This window comes from Catharus ustulatus, chromosome 4, assembly GCF_009819885.2.
Source record: "Catharus ustulatus isolate bCatUst1 chromosome 4, bCatUst1.pri.v2, whole genome shotgun sequence".
NCBI lineage: Eukaryota > Metazoa > Chordata > Aves > Passeriformes > Turdidae > Catharus > Catharus ustulatus.
Genome location: NC_046224.1, coordinates 31,623,543 through 31,651,441, shown reverse-complemented (window position 1 = coordinate 31,651,441; position 27,899 = coordinate 31,623,543). Strand labels below are relative to the sequence as shown.

General features: G+C 38.4%; 1 protein-coding gene across 2 annotated transcripts in view; it reads left to right on the top strand.

Moving 5' to 3' along the window:
• Nucleotides 1-26,640, top strand: part of BMT2 (base methyltransferase of 25S rRNA 2 homolog) — a 35,503-nt gene extending 8,863 nt beyond the window's left edge. For both annotated transcript variants that reach the window (XM_033058073.1, XM_033058074.1), the window contains exons 2-5: nt 3,410-3,551; nt 14,717-14,890; nt 18,201-18,315; nt 23,373-26,640. In XM_033058073.1, the coding sequence (XP_032913964.1) occupies nt 3,410-3,551; nt 14,717-14,890; nt 18,201-18,315; nt 23,373-24,002 (1,061 nt within the window). In that variant the 3' untranslated portion in view covers nt 24,003-26,640. The remainder of the gene's footprint in view (nt 1-3,409; nt 3,552-14,716; nt 14,891-18,200; nt 18,316-23,372) is intronic.
• Nucleotides 26,641-27,899: the final 1,259 nt, after the last annotated feature.

Below are 27,899 nucleotides of genomic sequence, written 5' to 3'. Positions count from 1 at the left end.
TGGATTTAAAGTTCCTATACCTGGTGTGCCTGTTTGTGTCTTCTCAAAGTATACTATGTTAAAGTATGGGGGAGAAAAAACCACGGCAAGACAATGCACTGCCCTGCTACTTGCTCAAAGGAAATTAGACGCCAGACCCTTTGAAAAGCCCTGCACAATGGTGCCAGTGCCTTGAGATGACTTATTATCTGCAGTTGTTTGGAGCTTCTATCCATGGAAAGGCAGAGAAAATGGGCATCATATCAAAATCAGTATTGACAGTGGGTCAGCAGCAGATGCCTCGACAAGAATAAGTGAAAAATGCTACTGGAATGTCCCCATGTGCTTGCTTACCATTCTGTCTTCTAGTGATTTTGTGGTCTAGGAACTCCTGAGTTAGAAATTTCATCTTTGAATGTGGAGTTTGTCACGAATTTTCTTCCTGTAGTTTGCCCAGCTGCATGAACTTCATGAACTTTAAACTTAGTTATGCATTTTATGAGGAAATAACTTTTTTTTAAGCAACTCTTTCTGAATGTCTCATATTCTTGAAACAGCCAGAGTATTCCACAACTCTGTCAGTTGTGGTCTTGTGGAAGTCTGTCCTCTCCTTGTTTCATCTGTCTTCTTTCCTTCCTCTGTTTCAGTGGTCTTCATACAAAAGCAGGGCTGTATCTGTCCCATGTAGACTATTCCTGTATTGGTAAATAAAAATAAACCAAAAGTGCTCACAGAATTGATTTAATGTGTGTGATGGAATTACTTTGTGATGATTTTTTCACTTTTGTTCTGCATCTCTCTCCTCGGTCTGTATAATTGATAATAATAATAAGTCTTCTATTTTCTTGTGAGCTCAGAGCCAAGAAGCTGTTACTTTTATAGGCAACTCTGTTGTAAACCCAAAGTTCATGTGCAGTGTGCTGGTACTCACCTCTGGGTCTGTTGCTATACCTCTCAATTTGACACCCCTTGTCTGCAGATGCTTTTAACCCTCACCTGACTTCCAGGAAGAGGTGCAAATCTATGCCTGGTTCAGAAGGAAATCAGAGCAGCAGCTATGAGAGCAGGATTCAGTGTTAGAATGCATCATTGCTGTTACTAAGGGTAGGCTAGTTGAGAACATCTGGTCTTTGCATATTTCTTCTTTCCCATCTGTCTTATTTCTTAAGCTTTAAGGAAAAGGGGTATTTGGAAATAGAATAATTGCTTCAGGATAGACTAGATGAAGTAGTGAAATAAAAAAATAGTAATAAACTTCAGATTTTGTATTTGTGATATTTTCCTTCAGTTCATTCATTTACTTTTTGTCTTTGTGGTCAGGCACATAGTCAAACAAATCTTTAGCAACTGCAAGTCAATAGAAACATTTCACAGTTGTCTGAACCGTACAATAAGATTCAGAGTATAGAGTTGGAGAAACTACAACACTTTGTCTAAGTTGCACCATAATTAATTTGCTATTGAGAATTACTTCAGACTTTGCTAGTGCTTTCATTGCTAGGAGATGTGTTTGTTTATCCCCCTGTTCTTGTAGGCCACTGTTGATTCCGTTTTCTGCTATCTTTTGTCAGTAGGGTATGTCCCATGCTGCGTGTTTGTTTCTACAGAAGGCTCTCCTGAAAGCTCTGGAAAAGTGCCCTGCAGGTTTTAGCAGAAACCCCTGTGAGGACTTGCCTGCAACTTGGGTGTTTTCTCTGCTCTGGTGGTCAGCTGGTGACCTTGCTGGTACCATTTATTATAAGGCATACCTCTGAATTTGGATAATTTGGAAAATAATGAGGGATGCTGTTCAGTATTACACCTTTTTTTTGTTTTTTGTTCAGTGTAATAACTTTCTCACATATTCTTGTTGAACAGCAAGTCGAATACATCATTTCTTACACAGCTTCCCCATTTTGATAACATTAAATTTGAGCCACTCCCTTCCATCTCAGCTGCCATCTCAGACAAGGGAGTATAAACACCTAATTTTAAACATGACTCACTTTGATGATTGTACAAGTGTGCTAGATGCTTATTTCTGAAAATTGCTATGACATCCCTAAACCAAACCTAAGTAGGGAGTAACCTGGGTGGTTGATTAAAATCTTTTAAGTATACATCTATACTTGTCCATCAGGGCCAGTCTTTCTGTAAGTGGAGGACAAATGAGGTGAGGATTGTTGCTGCTTTGCACAGGAGGGAAAAAATAAAAAGGTTGTCACTGGAAAAAATCCTTGATTTACTGCTAATTAAAACAAAGTACATCAAAGAAATTGCCATAAGTGTGTTAGAACAGAAATCTCTTACTGGTGTGAGGACAGGTCATACTGTAAGCTACTTTCAGGCTTTAACAGACATTAACTGCTAGCTTATGGTTGATAAACTTTTAAAGTATTTCCTTCTCATATAAAGATGCAACAAGATGAAACCATGTTGCGAAAGATCTGTTGTTTGTCTGAGTTAAAGCTTAAAATATTGCTGTATTCTTGTAAAGTTATATTTAACTGTATTAGCTTGTAAGTTAAAATATCAGTACATATTTTTTTATTCTGCAGATCAACATATATTCTTGACATATGCCTACATTTGTGATTAAGAAACACAAAATAAATTAGTGAACACCGTACCAGGAAAGCATCTTAGGGCACAAATATCCTTTCAGAAACGTTTGCCGAGGATTTGCATGCTGTATAGGAATTGGGGCTAGCCATGACTAGCATTTATCTTGTTTTTGTTCAGCAGTACGTTATGTAAAGCAGGCTAGGAGAAGTGGATACTTAGGAGCAAAGAAGGAAAATCACCATGTTTAATTACTTAGAAGTGCTAGAACTTAACCTGCAAGACTTCAGTGAGGTGAGGAGCATGGAAATAAATCTGTACCTAGAGATCAGCAAAGGAGTTTGTCTGAGATTTCCTGATCATAGTTAGTTTGATTCTTCAGTACCATCCCTAGAAGCTAATTTACTGAGCCTGGCTAGATTAGACAGCAATCAATGAGAGTTTGAATTCCTTTTTCTTTTTCAGTATACACAAAAAAATCTATATTGTGTGTTTAACTTTCATGGCTTTTTTATGTAATACCATCACAGTATTTGCCATGGATGTGAATGCTAGTAGAAACCTTTAAATCTTTTATTTCTAAATGTTTGTCGTGTTAATGCACATGCACAGAAATCTGAAAGCAAGTTCCCAGGGACTTTAATTTCACAGAACAAATGGAACAAAATCTGTGTGCTGATACTTCTAGTTTCTCAAGTACCCGAGAGCCCCTTCCTGCTCCAAAACTTGGAATTTTGTGTTTGTGACTAGAGAAAGAACTTGTTTTTGTTATGTGTAAGTAATCTCTTGGTGCGTTATGTAACTTTTTAACTGGATGGGGATTTTGCCATGGAGATAACGAGAGACTTTGTATCTGATGTGGAATTTTTTGGTTTTTGTTTTTTTTTAGTGGGAGACTTTGATAAGATCTGGCGTGAGCACTGTGAGGATGAGGAAACTCTGTGTGAATATGCTGTGGCAATGAAAAACCTTGCAGATAATCACTGGGCAAAAACTTGTGAAGGGGAAGGCCGAATTGAATGGTGTTGCAGGTAAATAATGTATTTGAAACACACAATTGCATGCTTTTACTTGCAATTATTTATGATACAAAGCTTAATTGTTTTCTTTTTTGCCAATATTTAACATTTGTCCTACAGCATATTAATAATTTATTGCTTTCTTAAAAAAATACCTTCTTAGTGTTCCAGCTTACCAAGGAAATAGCTTATGAAGTGTTTTGTTATTAGGTGATCCTTTTTTGAAGTATTTTCAACAATTTTTTTTTTTTCTCAAATACTGAAGCTGTTTGCAAATAAACATATGAAGTAATTTTCCATGCTTTTGAAACTAATCTGAATAAATGTAGTGAGTGTAACGCAAGTTTAATTTTCAGGGGTTTGGTTTGACTTGTACATATAATAGTGTTTGATCTCTAAATGCAGATCTCTGGTGCTTAATTTTCAATTCTTAATCTCCTGTGACAGACTTGACCCCTGTGAAACTTGTTTTAAATGTGTTTAAGACTCTAAAATTCCTATTACTCATGAACATTGAGTTTTTGTTGGGCTGTCTGAACTCACAAAAGTCATGAAATGAGGAGCTAAACTATTTCAGTCCCTGAGGAAAATAAATAGTAAAAAGAGGAGAAATGTTGGTTATTCAGAATTCCTGCATACAGTTGGCATCCAAGACGTACTCTGAAATCTGTACAGCAGAATAAAACAAAATGCTGTTGAGATTTAAATAGGAAGAGGGTGTATCAGTGGTCTTGCTGTTAGGAAGGGAATGAGTTCAGAAAACCAAAAAATAATCTTGTGTGCCGGTTTGTAACTCCTGCAGGTGAATGTTGCAAAGACTGAGCAATGAACAGTAGATATGATACTGTTAAATTTAAATTCTCTTGAGCCCATAAAACAAAAAAGAGAAAAGGGAATTGACTGTGAAAGAGTTGATCTTGGTGGCAGCTTGAGCTGTTCTGTGGCTTCTGGAAATGGAGCAATTAATAAAAACTGAGGTTTTTTTCCGTAGCATAAATTCTTAAATATTTGAAAACCATTCCTTTACTTACCAATGTTTTATCCTTTAGCTTAGAAAAAAACTGTCATAGTTAAGTGTTTCTTTATAGACACCTTTCTGGACATGCTTTGTGTGTCTGTATCCCAGTTACAGGAGAGATGTCTCAGTTAAAAAGAACAAAGCCCAAAAATGGACAGATTGTTTCAACAGCTTTGTCAAGGATAATAAAATAGATTTTATTGCCGTTGTAGTAAACTCTTATTTATACTACTTATCTTGTTTGATGGGGGTTTGATTTTTTTTTTTTGGTTTTGGGTCTTGGCTTTTTTGTTGGTTTTGTTCTTTTGTTTGTGTGCTTGTTTTGTTTTTTGGTAATTGGCATGGCACTGACTTTCATTCCTTTATGACCCCCAACTGCCTATTTCTGTGTTATATGCTTCCTGAGTTGCTAGTTTTTTACTTGTATTTGTGCTATTCATTACTTCTGTGGAAATACTGATATTTATATTTCTCTTTTTTACAGTACACTCCCTTGAATCATATTGAATTCTAATACTGCTATTTCTTGCAGCATCTTCCTCCCACCATTCCCTGGTTTGGCATCATTCTCAGATCACTTATAAGAAACTGAAAATGACTCTTCCACAGTTCAGGTTATCTGTAGAAAAAAAATAGTTGTACTGGACAAAGGGCAGATTCCCTGGAACATTGCTTGATATTTTCTTACAGTTTGATTGTCGACTAATATGTGAAACATTTTCAGTAGAGCTGTATGCTCTTTAATTTGATCTAAGCAGTAATCCCTTAGCTTGTGGCAAGTTTGTCTGTTACCCTGTAGGACAGGATAATGTTTCTTGTGCACAGTGATGACTTGTATATAGAAGGTTTTGAGCTCCCACTTGGTTTCTGTTATAGATCATTTACAAAGTAAACATTGAAGTAAATGTCCAGTTTGGGCTTTGCAACCTGAGCTCATATTAGGAAGAAAATCCATCCACTGAGAGACACTAAAATGCTCTGTCTTGGTATAAAGCTTCAGATAAAGCACATAGCTTTTCAGTTTGCAAAGGCAAAGGATCAGGAGTTTTTATATTAGTAGAAAAAGAGAGGGTACTTTTCACTTCTCAGATTATACTGAGGCCTGGATTGCTAAATACCAGAACATATCAGATTGACTTTGTGTTCAGCCATTTTTTTGTTTCTTCTCACGGGGCCAAGAGGTGTGCCAGACAGGTGGCAGGTCCCATTGTTGTTACTCCTCCTTGTGCCTGGGTGCAGAACTACAAGCAAGAGAACTTGCATGAGACTTCAGTGAAAGCTTTTGCTCAATGCTTATTATTGCTATGTTACCACGACAGCAGGAAGGTAGCTGTTTGGATTTATTAGATTAATTTTAATTTGTGAGTGGAGAGTTGCAAATGGTTTGGAACCACCAGCGTAAGCCTCATGAAGAAAGGAGAGAGTTTTGTTTTAATTTGAAGGAAGATCTTTTCAGCAATCTGAAACTGAGAAGTGGTTTTTCCATTAGTTAAAAAGAAAAGTACAAAAGACTTTGTGGGGTTGTTTTTTCTTTCCTTCATTTTCCTTGTATTCTCCTAGGATCTGATAAATCAGATAGTGTAGAATAACACATAGAGTAGCTATGTGTACTTCTCAGGATGAAGAATAACAATTTTGTTTTTCCTTTCAGAAGTTTTTCTAGCTATTTAATTGAAGACACTGGAAAAGTTCTGACAATAATTCTTAAACCTGATGACATAAAACTTACTGTTTTACTTCTTCATTGGTGTTGATTTAAAGAACATGTATTCAGGCTCTAGAAACTGTAAAAGATGGAAAACAGTACCTGATAGACTGTGCTGGTGGCCGTATGCTGACTTGTATAGGGCCAATTTTGTTTAACTGTTAAGTGGGGAGGGGGAAGGGGGATTAAAACTTTATCTGCTTTCAGATCCAGGTTTATGATCCCCTGAGTAGTGGTGTAAAAAGCTTGGACAATACTCAACTGTTTCTTCCTTACTTTCTTTATATATATTTAGAAAATCGAATGCGAGTAGCAAGTGGTATTTGCAAATTAGTACTTCTGTTACTCTTTCATTTCTATTACAACACAAAAGTTAAACAAAACATGTTAAGATGGTGTTTACACTGAATACTTGTTGTAACTCTTTAATTTTTGCTGGCATAGATAGGCTGGTGAACCTTTGTATGGACAATGAATGCCAGCCTGTTCTGGTTCTAGTTAGAATAAGCCAGACCAGCAGGTTTGCTTCCTTCTGTTGCTTTTGCCACAGTGTTGAGACTTGTGTTGACTTGGCTGTTTTCTTAAATAGCAAAAAATAAAATCTGTTCTTCATCATGACAAAACACTATCAAGACCTAGTCTTTTGACTGTTTAGTGAACAAAGAAATACAGTTCTGATGAAATTAATGACAGGTGACTACAGAACTGTTTGGAAACGTTTGCAGAGAATAGATGTGAGAAGTTTATCTTAAAAGTGTGATTTACTGGAATGGATTTGTCAAAGTTTGTCTGTACCCATAACTAATCAAAACTTTTATTAGCAGCCCGCCTAAAGTGTATTTATTAAATTTGGAAATGAGACCAAAGAGAGAGGGACTATCTCTCTGAGAGCAGAATTAAAATTAATGCAGTGATAAACTATACTGAACATCATCTACTATTTTTAATATCAGCTGTCCAAATCAAGACCAGGGAATAATTGATTGTTTCAGTCTTTCAAAAAACTATTTGGATTCTGAAGCAGGCCATAAACTGAATATGAAGTGGTCATGGGATGCTTTTGCAGTGGAGGCAAATATCGTACTTGAGTGTGTTAATGAGATTGTCCACAAGATATATAAAGTACTACTCTGACTTTCCAAAATATCACCTTGACCAGTGCATTTAAAAAATAACAAACTGCAGCTCCAAGAAAGATAAAGAAATTGTCAAAAACCTTCTTATTTTTCCCACAAAAGCCTTGCTGTTCTTTTCTAGAAACTGGAGCTGTCTAGTCAAAAGAAGAGAAGGCTAAGTAACCTGTAAGAGGATCTTTGAGAATAGCAGATCGCTGCTAGAACTAGAAAGCTGATCCTATTTAATTGGAAGATTGAATGAATGAGTGTTTGCAAGACCCTTCAACACCGTTTGGCAGGTTTTTTTGATGAATGCAATTAGAGCAATTCGCTGCAAGGAGAATGGAACTGAGGAAGGTGGCAGAAACAGCAGGAGGGGAACCATTTAAAATGGGAAAGGACAATGTTCACATTTATATGACAGTCTTAATTTTTTGCTGTTAAAGACATTGTTTGCTGGTGATACCAGATTGTGAGAAGCTGTTAACTCACTTGAAGGCAGACAGGCTCTCCAGAGAAACCTCAACAAATCAGAGGACTGGGCAATCACCAACTGTATGAATTTTAACAAAGACAAGTGCTAGGTTGCACTCTAGGGTGGGGCAACCTTGGATGTATGGATGGACTGGGAAATTACATACAGGAAAGCAGCACTGGGGAGAAGGACCTGGGGTCCTGGTCGATGGCCGGTTGAATGTGAGTCAGCAGTGCCCTGGCAGCCAGGAGGGCCAGCCCTGTCCTGGAGGGCATCAGGGACAGCATCCCCAGCCAGGCAAGGGAGGGGATTGTCCTGCTCTGCTCTGAGCTGGGGCAGCCTCACCTCGAGTGCTGGGGGCAGTTTTGGGTGCTAGAGTAAAAGAAAGATGCAAAGCTATGAGACAGCATCCAAAGGAGGGCAGCAAAGATATGGTGAAGGGCCTTGAGGAGACTGAGGGGAGACCTCATTGCAGTTACAGCTTCCTTTTTACAGGAAGAGGAAGGGCAGACATTGATCTCTGTGGTGACCAGTGACAGGACCCAAGGGAACGGCCTGAACTTGTGTCACGGGAGGTTTAGGTTGGGTATTATAAAAAGGTTCTCCACTCAGAGGGTGGTTGGGCACTAGAACAGACTCCTCAGAGAAGTGGTCACAGCACCAGCCTCACAGGGTTCAATGAGTGTTTGAACAGTACAGTAATTTCACGACCATAAGGCGCACCGGATTATAAGGTGCACTTCCAGGAATCGGCAAATTTCCAAACTTTTGCCGATATATAAGGCGCGCTGGACTATAAGGCGCACTTTTTTTTTTGCAACGAGGATCCACCCCCAACTCCCCCGCACAGTTGCTGGCCGAGGCCCCGCCTCCACCCGGCAGCCATGGGCCCCCGGGCCTGCCCGCACCCAGCAGGAGCGGCACCGTGGGCCCACCTGTACCCGGCAGCCGCAGCCCTGCCAGCTCCCCCTGCAGCTCGCAGCTCACACTGCCGGGTTGGCAAATTTCCGAACTTTGTCCATTATATAAGGCGCACCGGACTGTAAGGCACACTTACGGGTTCAGGCCAAAATTTTAGTCAAAAGGGTGCGCCTTAGAGTCGTGAAATTACTGCATTTTTGTGCACATGATGTGACTCTTGGAGCTGTTTTCTGCAGGCCCAGGAGCTGGACTTGAGTGACTCTAATGATCCCTTCCAACTCAGGATATTCTATGCTTCTATGACTGCTTTATTCTGACAAGAGCGTCTTTTGTTTGTTGAATGCTAGAGCTAATTAAAGCAATTATCTTATGATAACTGCTGACAATTTTCAAGTTCTTTGAATCCTCTGGCAGTAAAAGATATTGCCTCCAGAAAATGGCTTGGGGTGACCACAGCCCAAGAGAAACGTATGATTGCAGATCTAGTTGAATTTCTCAAAAGGAAAATGTCTCAAACCCCTGGAATTGAGACTAAATATCAAAGTGGAAAAATGTTTTATATACAAGTTTCTCAACTTGAAGTTTAAAAAAATATAATTGTACTGATAAAAACATTATGATACTTTACATTGAGAAACCTGGCGTTCTCACTTGCACTGAACAGTCTATTTCCTTAATTTGAAGGTGGGTGCACATGATAATCATGAAATATTTTTAGTCCAAGGGAAACTTGACTGCTCTTCTGAGTGTGATTAATGTGGGCAAGGGGAATTGAGACTTTTCCCTCCCTTCACTCTGGAGGTTGGGAGGTAGATGGGTTAAACCTGTAAAAGCATTTGCAATTATATTTTTTTTCAGGCTAGTAGCTCTGAGAGTGAACATTTATAAACTTGTTCCTCAGTGTGCGGGAGGAGAGGAGAAATGTTTTGCAGTAGAAACCATGATGAGAAGTCCAGACATTCCTTCAGCTCTGAAGGGAAGTTTGCTATTTCTCTGTACCCTCGCTGAAAACCATCTTCAGTATTAGGTTTTGGTAAGTAAATATTCTCAGGAACATGAGTCAAGCTCACCTTTTCCTCATTATAAAGCAGAAGGAGGGAGTCAGTCAATAAAACTGGGTGCTTGAAATCCTCAGGCATTGATTACACCTATCAGAAACTGCTTTTTGCCATGATAAAAATTGACCACATCAGCTTTAATTTAGTTCGTTATTACTTGAGCAGAAGAATTAATTAACATTTCTGTTATGGTTTTTTAATTTCATATAGTGTTTCTTGGCAATGTCCCCCTCATTTTTTTTCATTTTATATTCGATTGAAACTCTTGGATTTAGTCTTTCTTTTTGAAAACAAAGCTTCTCTTTTATTGCTGGAGAGTATTAACAAAATCATATGTATTCATATTGTCTTTTTCTGAGACTTCCTTTATGTGTCCTACCCAAGTGGCAGAACAGGGAAGTCAACTGGAGCAGGCTATATACCGTTTGAGATTTGAAATATGGAAAATAAGCGTCACTGAGGAAATACAAAGATTTGGGGTTTTTCATTTCTTTTTTAAAGCAAAGACATAAACTGCAAACTTCACCCAGAAACCTAACCTGTCTCTTATCTAGGAAACTGAAACAGTTTAGACCTGAAATATTTATTTCACAGTTTGTGTGAACTGTCGCGTCAGCTCAGAGAGCATTTACATTGCACAATTCTTCACAAGCATGTATGTCAAGTGTAGAGCAAATATTGTGTCATCAGAGACTGAATGTTTAAGTGTCAGTTAGAAATGGGACCGTGTCAGTTTTTAGAATTATAAAATAGTTTCCTTTATTTTTACTTTGTAGATAATTGAGATGATCTGTTCCTTACTTGAGATAGTTGTTAAATGCAGAGTCTTATATAACTACATAATCAAAACCAGAGTGATCAATGATGGCTTTTAATGGCTGTGAAGTTAAACATCTGGCTATATCGGCAATTACCATGGGTTAAATTACAGAGTTTACAGAGCATTATCTCTACTACCTACCAGTGCAGTGAGTGCCCATGTGCTCACTGTTACCCCACAGGAGGTATGGGGGTCACTTCTACAGGGAGAGTACATAGACAACTCCTCTGAGAGCTTGGGAGCCAGAAGTGCAACATGCAGTAATCATGCCAGAATGATGTGATGTCGGAAAAACATGAAGGGAAGATAACCCTCGGTGGCTATTAAGTGTAGTGTGATCTGAGGGTTTTTTTTTGTTTGGATTGGTTTTTTGGTACCCTGTGGTGTACAGCACCAGCATGCAGAACCTGGAATCTGGATGTGAAGAATTCTATCATTTCTTGCGCCTTCCTGTGGCACTGGCCAGTTGTCCACCAGGGAAAATGCAGAAGTAGGAAGATGCTTCTCTATGTGGTTGACTTTGATAGAGTCTTACGTGCAAATGTGGAAGGTCTGTTATGAAGAATATAGAATTATCAGAACTCAGTTGACATGATAGTGGTTGAGGGATGGAAAATACACTCATTTGCATCAGTACCAAGAATGAGGAAGAAAATGGCTTCTCAGTGACAAGAGGAATTTGCACTTTACGAGTAAGTAGTTCTCCTGTGCTCATTAAGTATTGAGCTGTGTAGTTAAGGAAAAAAAGAACACATTTTTCCAAGGTTGAGAATTCTCTCATGTCTTAATGTCAGTGCAACACTACTTAAACTGCCGTTGATTCTGGATGTCTTAAGAGATGTAATGAGAAAAAAAGACTTAAAAATAAAGAGACTGCAAGGTACTTACAAAGTGGTGCAGTAGCTGATAAATGGACAAAAAAGATTTTTTTTCCAAGTTTCACTTCTTTGATTAGTTGGTACACAGAATAAATAGTTCTAAATTGATCACCTTCTTATAAATAAATAAATAATACAATGAGTAAAATGCAATTTAATTAGCACACCAGCAGTAATGCAAGTGGTTTTTTTCTGGGGTTCCTCATTTGCCTATTGAGTTTTTCTAAATCTCTCCTGCTAAGTTAAGTGACTGATTTCTTATACTTAGTTACAGTAAATTCACGAATACAAGCCGCACTGACTATAAGCCGCATCTCTGGGTGTTGGCAAATATTTTGGTTTTTGTCCATAGATAAGCCGCACACGAATATAAGCCGCTCTGTCGTTCGCAGCGAGGACCCGCGTGCAATTATTAACAGAACGGCGGGAGGGCGAGGTTTACTGGCTGAGCTAAGGCTGTGCAGGCTCGGCCCGCTAGGGGCCGCTGACGGGGCCAGGTGGTCCAGCACGGTGCTGCAGCTCGGGGCCGGCCGCCGCTGCCCCTGGGCTCGGTCACCCCGGGTCGGCGCTGCCCTGCGGTGGCAGGCAGGGACGGAGCTTCCCCCGCTCCTACGGCAGCGGCGGCGGGCGGGGACGGAGCTTTCCCGCGCCCGTGGCGCCGGCGGCGGGCAGGGACGGAGTTTCCCCGCTCCTGCCGCGGCGGCGGCGGGCGGGGACAAAGCACCCCGTCGGCTCCCCGAGCCGCGGCAATGGCTGCGCGGGGCTCCCGTCGGCTCCCCGGGCCACAGCAATGGCGGCGCCGGCTTCCCCCCCCCTCCCCGGGCCGCAGCAATGGCGGCGCCGGCTTCCCCCCCCCCCTCCCCGGGCCGCAGCAATGGCGGCGCCGGCTTCCCCCCCCTCCCCGGGCCGCGGTAGGGGCGGCCCGGGTCCCCCCTCTCCTCCCCGGGCCGCGGTAGGGGCGGCCCGGGTCCCCCCTCTCCTCCCCGGGCCGCGGTAGGGGCGGCCCGGGTCCCCCCCCCCCTCCCCCGGCCGCGGTAGGGCCGGCCCGGGTCCCCCCTCTCCTCCCCGAGCTGCAGCAATGGCGGCGCCGGGCCCCCCCCCCCGTCTCTCCCCTGGGCTGTGGCAGAGGAGGAAAGAGAGCTCTCCCGCCTCTCTCCCCGCCCCCCGTTCTGCCTACACGGAGCCAGGCTCCACCCGCGGTGCAACAAAGTAGCGATTTGTAACAATCGCAAAATGCCGACTTTGCAGCTGCTCGGCTCAGCACTCTGGCAGGCACTTCTGAGGTTGTATTAGCCGCTCCTGATTATTAGCCGCATTTCCGGTTTAGGAGCAAAATCTTAGTCAAATTGGTGCGGCTTGTATTCGTGAAATTACTGTAATTTAGAATTGTTGTCTTTCCATATGTGCAATGTCTAATGGATGGAGTTGCTATGATTCTGCAGTCTGTATTTCTGGTAGTGTTGCAACCTAGACTGGAGCATGTGTCTTATGAGGAAAGGCTGAGGGAGTTGGGCCTGTTCAATCTCAAAAGAGACAATTGAGAGGGGACCTCATCAGTGTTTATCAGTATGTGAAGGGTAAGTGTCAGGAGGATGGATCCAGGCTGTGCTTGGTTCATGCCACCCGACGGGACAAAAGGCAACAGGCAGAAACTGATGCACAGGAAGTTCTACCTGAAAATGAGAACTTCTTTACTGTGCACTGGAACAGATTGCACAGAGAGGTGGAGTCTTCCTTGCTGAAAATATTCCAGAACCCTCTGGATGCAATCCTGTGCCATGTGCTCTGGGATGACCCTGCTTGGGCAGGGAGCTTGGATCAGATGACTCTCTGGGGTCCCTTCTAACCTGACCCATTTTGTGATTACACATTTCTGACTCAAGGTGCTTCCTTCCTACCTATCTTGGGGTAAATGTACTTCTATGTGTACCTGCTTGTGTATGTCTCCACCTAAGAAACTCAATGCCACTCCAATGACATTTTTTTCATTTTCCTTCACATCTTATGAAGAGACAGGGTATATTTGATACCTAAAATATCACGGAACCTTAGAAGAGCCCTGTGTATTCCAAGTCCTTGTCAGTATTTGTGATTTAAATGCGCCATTATATCAGTATGTCCATCCTTAAATCTCTGATGTGTCATTATCTTGCTCCTGCTTTGTGTAAGATATTATTAAACTGCACTTGAGTTTATGTTTTGTGGAATATTTCATTCAAACCTCTGCATTTTGTTAGAGGAAAATGGAGTGGATTTCTAGAAAGCATCATAAAAATTAGTTGTTCAGAAAAAAATATTCAAACAAGTATTACTTCTGTTAAAATTTCTGTGCAAATACTTGGATAGCAAATTTAATTTTAAAAAACTGAATTGTGCAGGATGAGTCCGGCTTTTTAATTTTGCAGCAACAGTTCTCTTCCTGTTCTAGTAATATTTTGTGGATTAAATTCAGTTATTCTCAAACATAGTGCTTTCTTCTTAGACACTAATGCTGACTACTGATTGAAGAATGCAAGTGGTATTAACTTCTATTGTAACATTAATTTCTTTAAACTGGCTAATATTTCTCTTCAAGTATGATTACATTACTTTGTTCTAGTTCCTGTAAGAAAAATTAAGAAAAATGGGGAAAAACTGAAAGCTAAAATAAGTCTTCCACAGTAATACAGCTACTGTCTGTTACTTAAAACAAAGAATGCCCAAACTCAGTTAAAATTAAAAACTTCTGGATGTAAATTTGAACATAAATCTGGGTTAAGTTTCTTTTCCCCCAGTTTATGTGCCGACAAGACGTACATTTCAACACCCTGTGTTGACAGGGAGCTTGTTGATAACACATAGCACTATAATGGAGAACTGAGCTGAAGTTTACCTTCTGGTGATGTTCTGACAAGACTTCTGCTGTCTTAATCTAAAAGTCTATCCAGATAAAAGTATTTTGAATCTGTTAGCTGTGGTTTATGGCATAATTTGGGGGGAAAAAAAGCCAGCAACCCACTACTCAATTTTGTGTTGTTGGGTGTATCACATCTTTTCTAAAGCTGATTTACCAAGGTTGAAATAAAACCCAGATTTGTTAAAGAGTTGACAGCACTTGTATCTCTTAACCCTCTGGTATGTACCTTAGCTATCGTAGTGACTAAGAGCATTCTGTTTTCCTGGGGAATTTTTCTTTTTGTTTTTTCAGTGTATGCCGAGAATATTTTCAGAATGGTGGAAAAAGAAAAGCACTTGAGAAAGATGAAAAAAGGGCACTTCTTGCTTCTAAGACCACTCCAGCTTTAAATGTTCCTCAGACTCCCAAGATTGAAGATCCTTTGCCAAACTTTGGCTTGACAAATCATGAAGTTATGACAGAAGAGTAAGTTTTACTTGTTTTGACTTTTTTCCCCTTTTTTCAGTGTTAAAATCTACCCTGACATTTTTTGCCCATAACATGTTAGATCAGTCTGATGTATTTTTAATAGTTAAGAAAGAAAATTTTCATGTGAGTACATACATTTCAAGAGCTGTTTATGTTGTAGTATATTTTGGTGAATGCCATAAAAAATTGCTTGAGAATGACAACTTAGTCATCTTCATTTTAGTGCTAGAGCAATTTCTCTTTAGTATGTCATTGGTGTGCAATGCAATTTATATTAAACCTTGAGGTGAAATAAGGGAGATGTTAATTAAGTTGGAATCTAATGGCTGTTCAGCACTGTTGAAAAGTCAATTGCTTATGTAAGTACTAAGTGCCAAATGTAAATATCAGAGTACTTAAAACTTTCTCTTCATAAATAATTGCAGAGAAACTCTTGATTCCAATTACACACTTCAAAAGCAATTTGGAATTACAACCCTTAACTTTTAATGTGCTAGTTTTCTGATGACTGGCTCTGCAGAACTTGTAGTATCCTTGAGGTATTTTCCAAACAAGAGTTTTAAATTTGTTTGTGACCTTCACTAAGCAGGAATTTTATTTTTGGCATCCAAGACTAGCTTTATTATTTCTGAAGTCCTTCCCTACTTTTTTTTTTCCCCTAAATAACATGGGTCATGTTTGGGACTCTTCCATGTGTGATGGAAAAATATTCATAGTTTGCAAGTACAATGAAATAATGAATGCATAACCATGGAATCTATAACAGTTATACTTATGGTTTGTTTCATATTCTCTATAGATTAGTTCTTAGAACTTCCAGCAATTGTGTTTTTTCTGTTGTGTAAGGAGATTTTTTTGCCGTTATTGTAGCATGTCTACTGTGATCAGGATTTACTTGAAGCTAGGTGTAGTATCAGGGAAAGAATGACGTGTTACTAATGTTACTAGTAGGTGTGTCTGTCCTTAGGAGCTGGAGTCTTTTGTGTCTCGTGTTTGTTTAAATCAATAGGTTTGATGATCATATACACTTTAAAACTGTCTACTAGTGGGAGGCATTGTCAGGATAAAGCATTGGTTCTCACTTTGGATCTCTTTGCTCTCTCTTTGATCTCTGTCTTCATACTTTCTGCAGCTAATAGTGGCTGTTGCAGGGCTAACTTCACCTGCCTTCTTGCTACCAGTTGTTTGTAGCCTTCCCTTTTGTTCTAATGTGTACAGAAAGGAGTTAATAATAGAGAATTTTTATAAATTATTTTAAAGTATTTGTTAGTATAGTGAGTGCTGATGATTTTTATTTTCATTCTTAAAACTTTAAACATATACATACTCCTTAAAATGGCAAAGGCAAGTTTATTATATTTACATGAGTAAGCTACAAATGACAGAAAGTTCGTAGTAGCTATGTAGGCCTTGAACAACAAGGCATAAGTGGTCTAAGTTACTGCCCAGAGAAATCAAAATTCTTTTTTTTTTCATGACACCTTACAGAAATTACAGGGTTTATCAGAAAGAAAATGGATTGTATATTACACAAAGTAGAGATCTCTCTTGAAATGCTTTGTGATGTCTCAAACATGGTACAAGGGATATGGGGGAGCCTACGCATAGTGTTTAAAGAGTGTCACTCCATTCTGGTTATATAACACTATCAGTATAACTAAACCTGTGATTCTTCGTTTTACTCTGGTAGGTGTAAAGACAATAATTTTGTTCATCCCATATACAATAATCTCTTAAGTGATTATATATATATATAAGGTAGCTTTTGTAAATGGGCAGACAGAATACATCATAGTGATTTCTTCACTGTATCATAGGTGAAGTGGCTGTCCTGGAAATCAGAGGCTTCTGGGATTTGCTACTTAATTTTAATCTGTACAAGAATTTCATTGAACACCTTAAAGGGAACATGTTTAGATCTCTAGAGGCTCTCTCTTTTTTATGGGAAGTTTTCTCTGCACAGTAGAATCCTGTTTCCTCTTGTTATGCTTCCTGTAGTCCCATGTGTCCATTGATTTGTTGTGACCATATTGGACTCTCACATAGAATGCAAGCCTACATACAGGCGTGCATTGCTGTGTTTGAATGAGGAAGGATCTGCTATTAGTGTCTCCATTTGCTAGTCAAGGTCTAGCAATGTGGTCTGAGAAACCTCAGACTACTCTTATGTGAGAAAAGATGCTACTTGACTTCAGTCCATATTTGTGATTTATGGCTACTAGGATCTGGCTACACAGTATCCACATTCCTGTTTCACGTCTGGAAAAAATTGTTGCTTTCATCTTCATTCTGAAATCTCAGTACTGATTGACTTACAGGGTACCTTGGTTATGTTTGCAGCTTTAAATGTAATTGTTGCACAGTTTGCCTTTTGGTCATGGTGGTATTTTGAGAGAAGTGTGCCCTGGATATCTTCTGTTCCATGTAGAAGCAAAATGCTTAAACTTGCCATTATTATTTTGCCAAATGTAAAAAGACATTTTCTCTTGCTTTTCCAGTGTCCTCTCTATGGTAGATTACTGGGAGTCCAGAAGGAGCCTAGAGATCCCAAAGCTTTTACTGCTGCTTAGAGGCTTTTTTTGTCTTTCTGCTTTGCTATGAGTACAGCCATGGCTTGGTTTTACTCCATAGGCCCTGCACCTCTGTTCCTGAAAGTTTTTGCAGTTATCTGTCTCTCCAGGGCTGAGCCTTCCCCAGAAACAAGACAAGTTATATTTTGGAGAGGCCAATTTGTTTTGGCTACAGAAACTTGAAGCAAAAAGTATTTTCTTTCTGGAAGGTTATTAGCATTCTCATCTCTGTGAAGTCCCTATGAAAGCTGTGACTTTGTTTGCCTGTTAATGGATTTTGGATATTCTAAGATGTTACAAATCATTATGGAATTTTTTTTTAGATTGCAGCCCTGAAAATGATGCATTTTATGTAGTTGTTCTGTTTTCCGTTTTCAACTAATGAAATTTTAACTCTGGTCTCTAGTGGGACTTCAAAATACTACAAAAAGTTAAGTGAGAAACACAAAACAGTATGAGAAAGCCTGTCTAGTGGACACACAATTTACCATTTTACTTACAACAAGTGCACAAGTTAGTAGTATTACAGCCACTCTGAACAAAACTCTTCTGCTTGAGAGCCATCTGCTTTTATTGATGGAGCTTGGTTCTTTACGTATTGAAGTAAGGAATTCAATTCTATTAGTCGCTACTGTGGTGTTCTGTGAGAATCTTTTGCTGAAATTACCTGAAATTGTGACTCAGAATACAACTTTTAAAGTTATATTTGATAAAACTTAATTCTTGCTGCCTCTTAGGTTCCTTCACTCCTTGGGAAAGATCAGATTACTTGATGTTGGTAGCTGCTTTAATCCATTTCTGAAGTTTGAAGAATTTCTGACAGTTGGCATAGACATTGTTCCGGCTGTTGAGGTATGTAATGTTTGCTTATTTGTTATAAACTTGATCCTCAGATTTGTGTAATGCCTCAAAATTACTGTAAAAAAAGTACATTTAATAATTTTTATGCTTTCTAAATATCTGTTTTAGTAGGAACTAAACACTATATCCTTTCCCATGAACAGGCTCTAAACTCCTAGTTGTGTTTTCTTTTAAAAATACTATTTTTTTCCTAGACCCATGCCTTTATAATAATGTTATTAATCTTGTAATTGGAAACTTCTAGTAGCCACTTTTTAATGGCATTTCAGATGAGTCCTTGCATCTTAAAAGGTAGAAATAATGATTAAGTAGACTTATGCTTAGGCAAGAACTTCTTAGAAACTGCATTCATTGACAGAAGGAAATGATCAGAGACTGTATTTGGTGAGGCTTTTCTGGGGAGGTTTAGTAATCAGAGTGCCCTGTAAGGGAACATTTCTTTTTATTGGTAGCAATATTTTTGAGCTTCCAAAGTCCAGAGGCCAAATTTATCTGCACATTTGGGGTAAACTGCTTCATTTTCTCTAGGCAGTAAGGTTCTCAAATGCTTTAATTCTGCTGTAATCATATGATCTTTGTCTGTTTGCTGTTACTTCTGTCAGCAGTAACTGCATTTATCAACCACATAAAAGAATAAAGTGAAATAAATTTTTTATAAAGACACAGAAATACATTTCTGACAGAAAACAGAAAAACCTTTGACTATACACACCTTGACTACTTACAGCTGGAAATCAGTCTCTGTTAAAATCTGTGGCCTAAGGTTAACCCTCTTTAGAAGCAGAGAGGTGAAAAAAAGTGTACAGGTGAAATAATACAGTTAAAAGTCATGTTCTCTTATTTGCTTCAGTGTGATTTACATGCTAAATGCCTGGTAGTTTGTTGTTGTTACCATGTTTACCCCATTAACACTCATTTGTATTTTTAAATATATGCTGAGAGATACTGAAAGATATTCTTTAAAAATTTGAGTGATAAATTGATTTCAAAAGCAATTCAGTGTCTGTTCTATCTAAAATACAAACTTTGAGTAGATTTTTGTCTCGCCTAATGTGAAACACAAGCATCATGATTGCTTTCCACCACTTAGGTGAACTGAGGACTGTGCAGGACTGTTGAGCATGACACAGGGGGTAAAAAAGATACATGCTGCTGAAATGGCAGCCTGTGGCATTTAAAATGGCAAATGAATTTCTAGCTATGGTATATAGATTCTCAGTGTCTATATCTCAGGTTCTAAGTTCTAATTGCAGTCAACAAACATCTATTAAAAATAGTTAAGTATCTGCTGTTTGATGGTGAGGTGAATTGGGTTCTCTATTGACTAATTCTCCAGTGACTATAATGGCAGCCTAGGTAACTAAAATGACATGAGTTGAACCTAAACATTAATTTTTGGGTATACCTAGTTAATATTTTTCTATCTGCTTTCATAAGAAAGTTACATTTGTTCTCATGAAAATCAGTTTAAATATACAGTGATCAAAACCTTTACTGGGAAAAGTCCTGAAAAAGTAATTTCTGTGCATTTAATGGAGGAGCAAAATGCGATTTCCATCTACTAGCCAGCTCTTAGATTGTCTCCCAGTAGAAGGGAACAATCAGATATTTGATTTCCAGTCGTCTGACATGGTTAGTACCATAGCTTGATAGTAGGAGCTTCCCAGAGTGCTAATGTACAGTAATTTCACGATTACAAGCTGCACCATTTTGACTAAAATTTAGCTCCCAACCCGGAAGTGCGGCGTACACTCCGGAGCAGCTAATATATTAACAAATTTAGGAACTTTCCAAACCCAGAAGTCCCAGCCCCGCAAGCACGGCAGCACTGCTCGCCCTCTGCAAGCACGGCGGCGCTGCCCAGCCCCGACAAGCGTGGCAGCGCTGCTCGCCCCCTGCAAGCACGGCAGCGCTGCTCACCCCCCCGCAAGTGCAGAGGCTCCGCCCAGCCCTGACAAGCACAGCAGCGCTGCTCACCCCCCGCAAGTGTGGCGGCCGGGCACGCTGCTCTCCCACTTCCTGGCGGCTGCGGCAAGCGGGGCCGGGGCCACTCCCTGGCAGCCACCCCGAGCAGGGCCAAGCCAGTAAACCCCATGATCCCGCAATTCTGTTACTAATTGGCAACTTTGTGAAAGTTGCACACGGATTCTCGCTGCGAACGAAAGTGCGGCTTACAATCCGGTGCGGCTTATTTATGGAGGAAAAACGAGACGTTGCTGACGCCCCGGAAGTGCGGCTTATAATCCGTGCGGCTTGTAATCGTGAAATTACTGTACATGTGGTTACACACATGCTTACTCTGAGGCCTGTCTCAGGCTCACCAACATGTTTGATTCTCTTGGATGCTTTGGCTTTGTCCAGGGCACCTTGAAGCCTGGCTAGCCAAGTGTTCTTCAAGGGACAGAGAGTACAGTTGAGCAGTCAAACACATCTGCTAGAATAAGCTTAGTCCTAGCTCCAAAACAGAATTAATGAGCCCTGATGTACTGAAGATGATTCTACTTTGAGCTACATCAGCACCATAACCTTCTAAATAAATTTAACTTCAGACCAGTAGTTGCCTGGGCTGATCTAATATTTTCGGAACAACAGCCAGAGCTTTATTATGGTATTTAATGTCATCTCCTGACTTGAAAAATTTATCTTGGTAAGTTGTAGTAAAAGCTGAAAATAAAAATAAAATTTTCTGATTTAGCAGATTTCTTAGGTAAGATACTAAAGTACCTTTTAAAACAAATTGAAGCACAGAGGCTTCTTGCAAAGCCGATTTCTTAAATAATGTTGATTAGAGGGTTAAATAGTTCTTTCTTTAATAAAAAAAAACGTTATCCACCTTCATATAGACATGCTTTGGATATAGACTAAGTAGTTGAGTAATACTTCAATTTATTTGGAGGTATAAGAAGGATGTAATTGTGGAAATACAAGCAAAGGAATAGAAATATTAGCTATGTAACTAAAGGATAAATGTCTTCAAAATTTTTAGAATCTCTATTTCACATACAGCGAATGCAAACTGTGGAATATGGAAATATATTTCCATTGAAGGGTCTTGAGAGAAGAGGGAAAGTGCTTACAAGAAAAGATTAATATTTTCTTTAGTTAGGCAGCATGCACTCACTTCCAGTGTCCTGGTGTAAAGTACACTGAGGGAAACATGCAATATTAGAAGCTAGGAGGATGGAAACTGAGACTGGAGTGTGCTGTAGACATTGTAAGTATAATCTGAGACCAAAAATAAAAAGAGACTGGAAGAGTACTGGAGTTAAAAATTAGAATATATATCTCAGTACTTGAGGGTACCTCCCAACTCAATATCAACAGATATTCTGTGAAACAGCTGTGCAAATTATCCACATAAGTAGGATTGTGTTCTTAAATGTCAGTGGATGCACTGAGATATAACTGCTGTTTCAGTGTCTCTGAGGACTTAAACATTAGATCAAGACTTTTATATACCAAAAGTTTAGTAGCAAATTCCAGTTTAGCAGCATTTTTTGTCCTAAAGCTGATTACAGATTCCACTTGAAACATACCTTAGTTCTGAAATTCTTTAACATTATCTGTGTTTCTTCACTACTCAGAAACACTTGCAGTCTAAATTGGTTTTTTTCAACTTTGTGTGACCACTAACTTTTTAGCTCTTGAAGTTTTGAAGTTCTAAGTAAAGTTAGCACATCACTCTGAACAATCAGTTTTCAAACAACTTCTTTCTTTTAAAATTTACTAGTTGATATAATGAAATTGCTACTGTAATTTCCTGTTCTCAGTATTACAGGGAAACTGAATATAGCCCTACAGGTATAATAGTTGAAATTAATATTTCTTGGTTATAGTCACATAATGAAAATCTTTTTCTGGGTCTTTGCATATTGAAGGCCAAGATTAAAGCTAACGAAAAATAAATCTGGTTCTTTTTAAGCATTGATTACTTTTTGTAATTTACTGCTGCTCTTGGAAGAGAATGTGATTTTATATGAACAGAAATAGCATTCTTTTCTACTTGAAAACAATTGTGGATATGAGTTCTTTTATGAACACCCTTGCTTTGTAAAACACACTTTTTCTACTATTTTTCTACTGTTACTTTTTTCATGGTATAAAAATGCAACAGATTTAATTCTACCTTTCAGATGTGTTCCACAGAATGTTTTGTGTTTGTTTTCATATTTGCTGTTTACTGTCTGTCATTCTCTGCACATTCTCTAGACATTAAGAAAATTTTTGTTGCTATCAGATCAGAACATTATATCTTACTGCCTTTTTTAATGAAAAGTCAATCCAGGGTTTTGATCAAGTGTCAAAACTTAAATTCACTAAAGTTCATGCATTTACTTTTTGAATGTTTTGTGATTAAGGATGTTAAGAATTTATTATTCTATATGTTGCATTATGTTGTCATTTCTAGTCTTTGACAGCTTGAGTGCACAAATGATTTAACAGATGATTTGTAGTCCTTAGCTTACTTTGACAACTGCCCAAATGTGTGCCGCTACACTTTGCATCTATGGCAAAGCTGAAACATAGATCTATATCACTGCTGAAAATCAGTATTGTAACTTCAGAATCTGTATTGCCTTGTTATTTCTTATGTCTTTACCATTAAAAAATGACGCTTTTTTTCCAAGTGACCAAACTACTGAGTTTTTTTAATTATTTTTAAAGAACTGGTAAAAATTCTGAGGTATCACATTTAGTTTCCCATTATTTACTTCAGGTTTATAAAACCTATAAAAGGCTTTCAGCACCTGCAGTGTTCTGAGTTCTTAAGTAATTTATGAGATAGTTGACTCAATACTTTTTTCTCTTGGGGATAAGTATTTTTTAAATGAACTGTTCTCAACTATCAAATCTCTAGTAAAACACTGCACATCTAAGATTTTGCATATATGTTAGACTTTTCTTTTAGATTGATTTAATAGCAAGACGATTGTTCAGCAGTCTTGACATTTCTTTAAGGGAATCACCGATTTTTCTATAGCTTTTGGTTATATTTGCTCTTTAAACTAACCTTGATGTTTTCTTTTCTGTTTTTGTCACTCCACCAGAGCGTGTACAAATGTGACTTCCTAAATCTTCAAATTCAGCAACCTCTTCAACTGGCACAAGATGCTATAGATGCCTTTCTTAAGCAACTGAAAAATCCCATTGATTCTCTACCTGGAGAACTGTTCCATGTTGTCGTTTTCTCGCTCCTTCTTTCTTACTTTCCATCACCCTATCAGCGATGGATATGCTGCAAAAAGGCACATGAACTTCTCGTATTAAATGGCTTGTTGCTTGTAATAACTCCTGATTCATCTCATCAGAATCGCCGGGCTATGATGATGAAAAGCTGGAAAATTGCCATAGAGTCCTTGGGTTTTAAACGCTTCAAGTATTCCAAGTTTTCTCACATGCACCTGATGGCATTTAGGAAAACTTCCCTGCAAACAACAAGTGACTTAGTTAGCAGGAACTACCCAGGAATGTTGTATATCCCACAGGATTTCAACAGTATAGAGGATGAGGAGTATTCCAACACTGCCTGCTATGTTCGGTCAGACACAGAAGATGAACAGCTAGCTTACGGTTTTATGGAGCTACCTGATGCTCCCTATGACTCAGACTCTGGAGAAAGCCAGTCTAGTTCTATTCCTTTCTATGAGCTAGAAGATCCTATATTGCTTCTAAGTTAATGTAGTTGTTGAAATGCCCTTTCAGTGAAACCTCGTGCTTAACTAATTTTGCTATACTAACATGGGCTCAACACAGAAAAATGGTTTGCATAAAGAAAATGCAAAGGTTTACAGAGTTTGCTATTTTTTTCTACTTTTGAATTTTAAAATTTATTCTTGTATGAAAGTGAAAAAATACAAGTTTTATGCAAATGACTCATGTCATAGCATAAATTGCTGTTACTTTCTTTAGATTTGTATCGCTTTTTTTTTTTTCCAGAAAGGTACCATTCTTTTCTTTAGTGCTGTGAAGTGTGAATTCTATTTAATTTGTTAAATGTTGTTTCAGTATTTTAACTCAATGTGGTTGAGCTTAAGGCACTGGAGTTGGCAGGCTTCTGGGAAGTATATGTAGGAAGAAATAATTTGCACTTTAATTAAATGTGCAGATAGGTTAAGATACTTGGTTACAAATGTCCCTTCTTAATTATGGAACAAAACTTTTTTCTTCCAAAATTTGTTTTGCTCTGGTTAAGCCTGGGCTGGAGAAACTATAATGCTTGCACATTTGATTTTGTGTTTATTGCAGCCCTCTTGATGTAACACCAAAACACTGGAATATATTCATCCATAGTTGTACATACTGTGTAATTTCATTGCATAACTAGCAATTTCTGAAGAGGCTTTTCCCCCAGAGGAGTATGGTACGTTTAGACAATTATGTTTCACTTTAAAGCTGGAATATATTTTGCAGTTTTATGAGTGTACAAGCACTAACATATATCAGTATTTCCCCAACTATGGTGTTCTGTATTCTCTTCCAACTGTGTTTTTTGGGGGACAGGGTGGGTTTTGTCATGTTTTAAAGTAAATTATTTATGCATTTTAAAAAGAAACAACTTTTTCTTAAATTGTCCTTATTTGTAGAACATTTAAGTTAGCCAGTGACTACAAACTGATTTTGTAAGAAGGAACATAACTGTACAAGTTTTTCAAGGATACACATATTTGCATAAAGCCATGTAATTCAGACCACACAAGTGAAGTTAATGCATACCTTTTGTTTGCTTATTAGGACCCAAAAATCTTCTGTTTCAGCTGACTGAAAACTAGTCAGCACTGTAAGGAGATGAAATATCTATTAAGTTTTTAACTTGTGCAATCAATCTTAGAGTTTTTCCAGGAAAAATTAGTTCTGTTCAACGGTTTATCAAAGAGGATTCATTATTAGTTCAGCTTAGATTTTCCTCCGTTTAAAAATAACGGCCAGAATTTTCCTATTTGGATATTAGGCTCTTAAATCTCTATGTAAAGTGCCTAGTAGTAAATGATTTGAACTAGATCATGATTTATTTCTGACTTCTGAAAATTGGGAAAAAAATACTAGTACAGTTTCACAGGTGATTGTGATGAAATATCTTACACCATATTAAATCGCCACTATGTATTTACAATATGAAAGTTGCTAGATAAATTGAAGTTGTGGTGTGGATTTTACAGTGGTTGCTACAAATATGAAATTTACTCCTTCCACTGAGTTTTGCACTGAATGTATCACAGTTTGACCTACCTGTTTTTCTTTTATAGTATTTCCTACATAGAGTAATTGCTTTGGTTACATCACATTGAGCTTACACTCAAATGTGATCTGGACTGTGGTGCTGTATTCTTTACCATAAGCTTTTTTGTGTGTCTCTTCTTGAATTTAAAGCATTTCCAAATACCTAATTCAAATTTGTTGTTCAATCTGAATGATAGGGTTATGCAAACCAAACAAATACATTCTGATGTGTGAAAAGAAAAACAGAATTAAGGTTACACATACAAGAGTCATGATTCACTTGCTAATTTTTGTTACAGAGACTACTTCTCTAATGAAATACACAATGGCTTCAAAATTGGCTTAAAGTCAATATTGTCATTGAAAGCCTTTCTTCCCAATTAACACCTGCTTCCAGCAGTGCTCATGTTAAAATATTGCTGATGTAAAATCAGCTGTTTATATGAGGTTAATATGTGCATTCTTCAAAGCATACCTAATACTCTAACTGATACTCGATTTAAAAACCAGTACACCATCAAACATATGTTGGCATTAGGGCCATTGATTACTGTAAATTGGGTTTGTGATTCATGCACAAAGAAATGCAATTCAGATCAAGCTTTATTCCCCAAAATAGCTTAAATATTAAGATTTAAAGTTTAATCCTTTTGGGAGGTTGCTAACAACACTGTGGTTTAGGGACCTGAGATTCATAACAGCCTGGTTTTCCTGCTGGTCATTCTAAATGCCCAAAGTAGGTTTATTGGTTATTTTGTGGGTGGTTTTTTTTTTTCTTTTTTGGTTTGGTTTGTATTGGTTTTTTCACAAGGGACAGTAGCTTGTGGTGGCAGAGGAAAGTGTAATTTACATAAATACTTACATCTCCCTTAATAATAAAGTGGTGATATCAGGAGTTGTATATTTGCCTTTGGTGAAAGAATATTATTTCTAGGTTATGAAATATTTGAAAATTATGACTGTGCAAGACATCTTTCATTCTTAAGGTGCTGGAGAAGAAAAGGAAGAAAACATGTATTGGCATCTCTGTTGTCTTTTTTGTCACTACTTTTGTGAACAAAGCACATTTATTAAAAAAAGAAACTGAAAAACCGAAAACCTTTTTTAAAAATTCTTTGGGGTAGAGTTATTGTATTATATTTTTTCTGTGCAATCTGTTTATGCTGAAATCCAGTGAAATCAATGCAAAGCTATTTTCTTGATTTCCAAGGAGATAGTTGTCTTGGGTTGATTTTATAACCCTTAATGATGTTAAATTTGGTACTTCATTTTCAGCTTCTAAATCTCAGTTGTGGTCTTTGCTTTTCAGAAGGTTCTTTTAAGTTCCTCCAGTTGATTCTGTTACCATGTTGCTTTCCTGCCCATTTAGATGTGGCCACTTTCTAATGCACTTCCTCTCATCCATTTCTACATGTTCTTAATTTCTTCTCTATCTCACTTTTACAGCACCCATTGTATGTTGCCCCTTTGATACCATTATTGTATTTTTCTACATTGAATACTGAAGGTGTTGGGAAAAGGATGGCAGTGGGCAAAGAAATCCAAAGAACTGAAAATTCAGGGCTCCTACTCAGATACAAGTTCTAGAAGACTGGATTTCAGTAGAATTGAAGTGTGTTCCTAGGACTGCACAGCCTACCTGGCATATTCTGGTCTCTTAAGTGAGAGTGATGACTAAATGGTATTTCACAGCTGTGCTCAGTGTTGCTTCCTGCAGATCCTTTCTGCCTCCTGCTTCAGGAGGACTGCCTGACTTGCTTTACAAACATAATCATTCTAAGGCTTTTTAATCATATCTCCATGAATCAGCAGCAGGTTTTGTGCTCAATTTTCCGTCTCTTTCCTCAGTTGTTTTTGACCTGTAGAATAGCAAGGTGTCTTCTTTAGAAAGGTTTCATTTCAAAAACTTGCACAGAACCTTAGTTGGGTTATTTTAATCTCTAAGTAAAATAGACACAGAAGTTTCCACAGTTGCTTGAGTAACGATATGATGGCTGAATCAATACAGTACCAATTAAGTGTTGTCCATAATGCTGGTACAAAGCATGTCGCCCTCACTTGGCAACTGAGATTTCCACTGTAGTGCTTGTTAAAGGAAAACCTCTTAGCTTCTGGATTTGTTTTTGTTTGTTTTGTTGGGCTTTTGTTTGTTTGGGGGTTCATTGGTTTTGTTTGTTGTTGTTTTTAACCCGTGTGACTTTTAGGCCTTTGGGCCAGTTTTATCTAATATTTGCAGAGGTGTAATAATTTGGGGGATGACTGAGGTTGTTGTGAATCAGTTTGTCTGAATAATTAAGTCAGGAAAGACAGAGGGGCAAGCTTAGGCTGCCCAAGTGCTTCTTGACTAGGGGCAGAAG